The 7,012-nt window shown below is 46.3% G+C and overlaps 2 protein-coding genes across 2 annotated transcripts in view; one reads left to right on the plus strand and one right to left on the minus strand.

The window, feature by feature from the left end:
* Positions 1 to 2,979, plus strand: part of stk3 (serine/threonine kinase 3) — a 161,717-nt gene extending 158,738 nt beyond the window's left edge. Inside the window, 1 exon segment of the mRNA NM_001097196.1 lies at positions 2,949 to 2,979. The gene's annotated coding sequence lies outside the window, so the exon portion shown is untranslated.
* A 286-nt stretch (positions 2,980 to 3,265) lies between these two features.
* On the minus strand, positions 3,266 to 6,301 carry kcns2 (potassium voltage-gated channel modifier subfamily S member 2). The gene is made up of 2 exons (XM_004915133.3): positions 5,837 to 6,301; positions 3,266 to 5,387 (listed from the first exon to the last, which is right to left on the minus strand). The coding sequence occupies exon 2, from the start codon at positions 5,353 to 5,355 to the stop codon at positions 3,922 to 3,924; it is 1,434 nt and encodes a 477-aa protein (XP_004915190.2). The 5' UTR covers positions 5,356 to 5,387; positions 5,837 to 6,301; the 3' UTR covers positions 3,266 to 3,921.
* Positions 6,302 to 7,012: the final 711 nt, after the last annotated feature.

The following is a 7,012-nucleotide window of genomic DNA, read 5'->3' on the forward strand; positions in this document are numbered from 1 at the left end:
TCCCATACCAGTCAGTTGAACTGAAGAAGCTGCTCGGATGAGTAGTGAAACGTCTTCAATGATTACTAAACAAGTCCAGTTGCTTTAAATTTATTTATGTGGGTCTTGTTTGCCTTGGCAACCAGGCAGTGATTTGAATAAGAGACTGGGGTTATGGGCCCCTTAGGTGACAGCCCCGGCGCACCCCGCACACCCCAGGTCTTCCATGTTCCTTTGCTGTTCACTGTGCCTTTTCTCCTCTCTGCTGGTCAGTCATTTATCTACATACCGTAATGTGCCAGTGTGTGAGAGCCGACATACTGACTATATGGCCGCCATAACCAGCTCTGGACTGGGAGTCAAAATAGGCCCTGGCTTTTTAAGTACACAGAGGCCCAAACAGCCCCCCCAGCCCAATAAATTGTGACTGCCTATGGGATCTTACAGCAGCCTCTCTGGCATTTGCCAGAACCCACAGATTGCCAGTCAACAACTGAACTCAGCCCCTCCCAGGCATGTATACCGGGCATTTATTGGTTTTGGAATCTGTAAATGGTGAATAGAAAGTCCATTTAACCCAACATGCTGCAATAATTCCATTGGTCACCGAGCCCTTCTGCAGCAGAAATGTGCTAGAAATACAAGTCCTTCCATGGCTGAAGCATTTTAGCCTTCACATAGGAGAAAGTCTTCCTAGCAGGAATGTACCGTCATTGAACAAAGTATCACACAAATGTGGTTCCACAACAGAAACATCTGCTTTAATAGAACTTACACAAAGGTTATAACAAAACTTCCATGTCATAGACATATACAATACAAATGGGACTCCCCTACGTCCACGTACCCCTGAAGGCTCCCGTTGTTGCCACAGAGGCCGCTACGTGCAGTCTGTGACTCTCTGCCTGTTGTTCCCACAACTCCCAGCAAACCCAACAACATTTAACTGCCTGAATGCTGGGAGTTGTACTTCAAGGACTACAGCTTGCCTATCTCAGGACAGAGACAAATAGTCAGTTCCATAGAGCAGCTCTGTTGCATTAAAGCAGGTTGCTTACGGGCTGATGGTGGGGATATATTTTTCCCTACATGTATAAAATAAACACACTGATGCTACATAGAGAAGAGCTTTTTTTTAATTAAAATACATTTAATAAGTAGTGATGGGCGAAATGTTTCGCCAGGCATGGATTTGCGGCGAATATCCGCGTTTCGCCATTGGCGGATTGTTTCGCGAAAGAAAAGAAAAAATTTGCCGCGGAAAAATTCGCCGCATGTCCAAATATTGTCGCCACGTGACAAAATAATAGCTGCGGGCGACGAAATAATAGCTGCACGACAAAAGAATAGCCGCGCGACAAAAGAATAGCCGCGCGACAAAAGAATAGCCGCGTGACAAAATAATAGCCGCGGGCGGCAATTTTTTTTGACGTGCAACATTTTCGCCGTTTCGCGAATCTTTTGAAAGATTCGCTAATTCTTTGGCAAGCGAAACGGGACAGATTCGCTCATCCCTATTAATAAGGTATAAATATTGATGTAGTAGAAAAAATATCTCTACACAATCAGCCCATGTTATAATCCAGGAGGCAGTTTTGCACTGGTCTTGCATCTCCCCCCCCCCCCCCCCCCCAAGGTTGTTTTGCTTGTGACTAACAGAGACAGATACACGTTACTCTCATATTGACAAGTGAATTGTACGGAAACACAATAGCCAGCACCCGCAGTGTGAGGGAACGTTCAATAACTACATTTACTGGATGTTAATTTAGCAAATGCGCCAGCTGACAGACAGAGACAGCTACGGGGATACAGAGAGAGGGCACAGAGACACTCCAAGCTGAGACACTGCACTCCGGCAAGCTGATAGCATCTTATCTCTGACACTGCAATAGAAACAAACATGGATATATTGCTCACAATTCCGTTTGCCAGTTATTGGCTGCAAACAGTGGCTTTGGGCACAATACAAGAGCTACAGAGAGACAGAACACTGGAACCTGGGCACATCAAGAGGGTTAACATAACAACAGACTGTATTTAAAGGGCCAGTAACACCAGAAAATGATTTTTCTCCCCCCTGACCTCTACCCTGCACAAGTGCAAATGATTCTGGTGAAGCAGAAGCCCCGGTTTTATTGCAAAGGGTTCTTATCTGTTGTGTTTGGCCATATTTCATCTGTTACAAACAAAGCTGAATTTGGTCAAATGTGTTCGGTGGAACTTAATGATACATATTCAAAGCTCTAGTAAATGAGCAGGTTATTAGTTGTCAATTAAAGGGGTAGGTCACCTTAGAATTAACTTTTGGTATGATATAGACCAGGGATCCCCAACCTTTCTTACTCATGAGCCACAGTCATAAGTAAAAAGACTTGGAGAGCAACACAAGCACCATAAAAGTTCATGGAGGAGCCAAATAAGGGCTAAGATTGGCTATTAGGGGCCTCTATGCACACTATCAGCTTACAGGGGCTTTATTTGGTAGGAAATCTTGTTTTTATTCAACCAAAACTTGCCCCCAAGTCAGGAATTCAAAAATAACTCCCTGGTTTGGGGGCACTGAGAGCAACATCCAAGGGGTTGGGGAGCAACATGCTCACGAGCTACTGGTTGGGGATCACTGATATAGACAGTGCTATTCTGAGACTATTTGCAATTAGTCATCATTTTTTATTATATGTGTGATTTTTTTTATTTATTTAGTTTTTTGTTAAGAAGCTTTCCAGTTTGGAACTTCTGTAGCTATTTGGTTGCTAGTGTACAGTTTAACCTAGCAACCAGGTAATGGAAAAAGACACAGGAATAAAAAAAGAGAAGGGTCTAAATAGAAAGGTAAGTAATAAAAAGCAACAATAACGAAAAAATTGTAGCCTCACAGAGCAGTAGTTTTTTTTGGTTGCTGTGGTCAGTGACCCCCATTTGAAAGCTGGAAAGAATCAGTAGAGTGGAGCAAATAATTAAAAAATAACTATTCTATAACATACCAAAAGTTAAAGGGGTTGCTCACCTTTGAGTTAACTTTTAGTATAATGTAGAGAGTAATATTCTGAGACAATTTGCAATTGGTCTTCATTTTTTATTTGTAGCTTTTTAATTATTCTAGTTCAGCCAGTTTGGTTTCTAGGATTCAAATTACCTTAGCAACCAGGGTGTAATTTGACTGAAAGACTAGAATAGAAAAATAAGTAAGTGCTAAAAAGTAACAATAACAATGAAACGGTAGCCTCACAGAGCAATAGTTTTTTTGCCTGCTGGGGTCAGTGACCCCCGTTCGAAAGTTGCAAAGAGTTAGAAGATGAAGGCAAATAAATAGCAAAGACTTATTGGAATGTTGCTTAGAATTGGCCTTTCTATAACACAATAAAACTTAACTAAAAAGAGAACCGCCCCTTTAACTGCCTGCCAGCTCCATAGATTCTACTTTCCCCATTCTGCTCTGATCTGTTGCCTTGGTACCATGTGGAAAGGATCTGAGTGGCCCAATGGCAAAAACCTAATGTATTTCTAAATACACATATTATGGTATACAGACATTTCTAAAGGCAATTTCATTATTTGTGGTGCTACTGGCCACTTTAATCATTGTGTTTTGCTTTGCTTTTTATTACCTTTTGTATTAGTGGCCCCCGCCCTCATCGCTCCATATAGTAAGTACAATCCCAATACAGGGAGAGGGCTCAAGGCTTTGCCCAGTGGAGGAGGGTGAATATTTTGTTTGGGAAGCCCACCATTGAAAGGCTTGCCATTGGAGAACCAATGATTATATACATGAATATATAGTAGTTGGTGTTGTTTTGGGGGAACTAAGCCCCCCCACATTATTCTCTGCCTATGGCTCTGCCTCAAACAGTGAGGGGCAACTCTTACATAGAGACACGTCACTATCATTGCAGGATTGGATGCCCCTGGGTATACTGGAGACACTGCCTTTACTCTGGCCTACTGAATGGAGTCAGTCAGACTTTGTTCACTCGGACTGCTCTTACTCATGTTAGTGAGGCTCGCCATGAGAGTTTTTACTTTGTGAGCATAGTAATCCCTTAAGTTTACAGATGGGACGTCTTTCACCCCATCACCAAAATCACAGCTTCTCATTGCATTCTCAAGTTGCTTTTGCCTTCGGTAGAAATGAGAGAACTTATTGAATATTAAGGTAATGGGAAGGACTACAACCAAGATACCCGCCAAAATACAAGCAGAGGCGGTAAGTTTGCCAGCGATGGTGCCTGGCACTACATCTCCGTACCCTACGGTAGTCATGCTGACTGTGGCCCACCACCAGCAGGCCGGAATGGTGGCTAGCCCATCGTTTTCTTCTTTTTCTATAGTGTAAGCCACAACTGAAAATATTGAAATCCCAACAGACAGATAGAGCAGCAGCAGCCCCACTTCCCTGTAACTGTACTTCAGTGTGGCCCCTAGAGACCTCAGGCCAGTAGAATGTCTGGCAAGTTTCAGTATGCGAAAGATCCTCATAAGCCTGAGTACTTGGGCCACTCTTCCCAGATTTACTAAAGTCGGGCTGCTCTCCACTACCAGATTGACTATCAACGTAATGTAAAATGGAGCTATAGATATGAAATCTATAATGTTCAGTGGGTGTTTGAAGAACAGGCTTAGGTCAGGGGAGACTGAAAAGCGCACCACCAGTTCCAGAGTGAACCAAGCTATCCCAAAATGTTCCACTATCTCGAACCGAGGGTCTTCTTCTACACTGCCATTGGCATTGACCACCTGGAATTCTGGCAAGCTGTTGAGGCACATGGTCACAATAGATCCAAGGACTACCAAAATGGAAAGGATGCTAAATATTCTGCTCAGGATGGAGTAGCCAGGGTTATCCAAAGCCAACCAAAGTCTCCTCCTAATGTTCCCCAATGGCTGCCTGTCAAACTTGGCAGCATCATGGTAGAAGGCTAAGATCTCATCAAAGGAAGACGTGGTGCTTTCCCTCTCGCTGTTCTCCTCCCACTGGTCTTGCTCAGGTTCCACTTTCCTCCCATGATAACTGTAGCTACAGCAGGAGTCTATGAAGAATTCGTTGATCCCCCAGTACTCAATCTCTTGGCAGAAGGAGAAGACGCAAAGCTCCCCCATGACATGCAGTTTGCCTGTGTTGTAGAAATGCAACACGTAGGGGAACAGCTCTGGGTTCCTGTCAAAGTAAAACTCATTCTTTGTATCGTCATAATCATCGCACAGTTCCAGGATGGATTCCTTGGAGCGACAGGCTAGCAGCTTGCAAAGTCTGGTTTCTGGAAACCTCCGCAAAGTGTCGTACCGTAGTCTCTTCTTATAACCTCCGACATTGATACTGATCTCTGTGTCCTCAAAGCCGGTGTCGGGCAGCCCCATCAGGATCTCCCCAGTCATACTGAGCCCTCACTCTGTCTGCTTGAGTCCATCTGGGGGGGGAACAGACACCAATGAACCAACAGTTAGGAAAAGCCTCTCACCTTGTTGGTGGGTACTGATGGTAATGTATCAGGTCGGCAGAAATCCCACTGGTTGTTGCCTATGAAGTCAATGTTTTATCCATGGGAGAGGAATGTATGAGTGTAAGTGGGAATGTATGAGTGTAAGTGGGAATGTATGAGTGTAAGTGGGAATGTATGAGTGTAAGTGGGAATGTATGAGTGTTAGTGGGAATGTATGAGTGTTAGTGGGAATGTATGAGTGTTAGTGGGAATGTATGAGTGTTAGTGGGAATGTATGAGTGTTAGTGGGAATGTATGAGTGTTAGGGGCAATCCATGGGAATAGGAGTGTATCAGCGCTAATAAGGAGTCGGTCGGGGTGCTGCCTGCTGCTGGCATGCCTCCATAGAACAGAACGGATTGAAGGCTGGATCTCACCTCTAATTGCTTGAAGTTTAGAAGAAACGACACGGTACCCAGCAGCCCAACTTGCAGAGACTCTCCCCGTGTGTGTGCATGATGGCTTCCCGATGTGCCAGGGGTCCCGGTGTGCCAGGGGTCCCGGTGTGCCAGGGGTCCCGGTGTGCCAGACCTGTTGGGAAAGACCCTGCTGCCCGCCCTGCAAACAGCGGGAGGAATAGGCGCACAGTGGGAATGACACGGAGCGGTGGTGCTGAAGGGACAGCTCATTCCGCTCCCTCCTCCCCTGCAGGTCAGAGCCCCTTGTGCGCCCCGGCTCCCCCCTCACCTCTGCCCGCTCCCAGTCCCCAGCCGCTTTGTTATGGTGCCAGTTGCCTGGTTGCCCAGGTGCTCCCACTGACTGCTGCGGATTTCAGACTGGATTTCCTCTGCATCAGGGGAGGGGGAGGAGGGAAGGATGAGCTGCATGTCTGGAAAGCAAAGTTCACCTTACATTGGAGATATGACGCGCAGCCCACATAGCTGGTATGGGGGGAAAGCTGCTATGGTGGGGAAAGCTGGTTCCTAGGGGGGAAAGCTGGTATGGGGGGGAAAGCTGGTTCCTAGGGGGGAAAGCTGGTATGGGGGGGAAAGCTGGTTCCTAGGGGGGAAAGCTGGTATGGGGGGGAAAGCTGGTTTCTAGGGGGGAAAGCTGGTATGGGGGGGGGGGAACTGGTATGGGGGGGAAAGCTGGTATGGGGGGGGGGGGGGAAGCCGGTTCCTAGGGGGGAGAGCTGGTATGGGGGGGAGCTGGTTCTTAGGGGGGAGAGCCGGTATGGGGGGGAGCTGGTTCTTAGGGGGGAGAGCCGGTATGGGGGGGAGCTGGTTCTTAGGGGGGAGAGCCGGTATGGGGGGGGGAAAGCTGTTCCTAGGGGGCTACTGGGCATGATAAGCTCATGGTGCGGGGACTCCGGGGACCTGTGGCCCCTACACTGCCCCGGCTAATTCCTAGCACACTAACTATTCAGTATTAGAAGGGGTTGTTAGTATAGACTAATAATGAACTGATTATCCAAATTCCCCCAAGGGCTCAAGAAAAAAAACAATTTTTAGAAATAACGTTCCTCCTTGAGTCACCTTGACCCGTATATCTGATCCTACAGGGCAATGCATTTATATAATATCTGCCTATATATCGTGGAATATCATTGCCTT

This window comes from Xenopus tropicalis, chromosome 6 (assembly GCF_000004195.4).
Source record: "Xenopus tropicalis strain Nigerian chromosome 6, UCB_Xtro_10.0, whole genome shotgun sequence".
In the NCBI taxonomy this organism is placed as follows: domain Eukaryota; kingdom Metazoa; phylum Chordata; class Amphibia; order Anura; family Pipidae; genus Xenopus; species Xenopus tropicalis.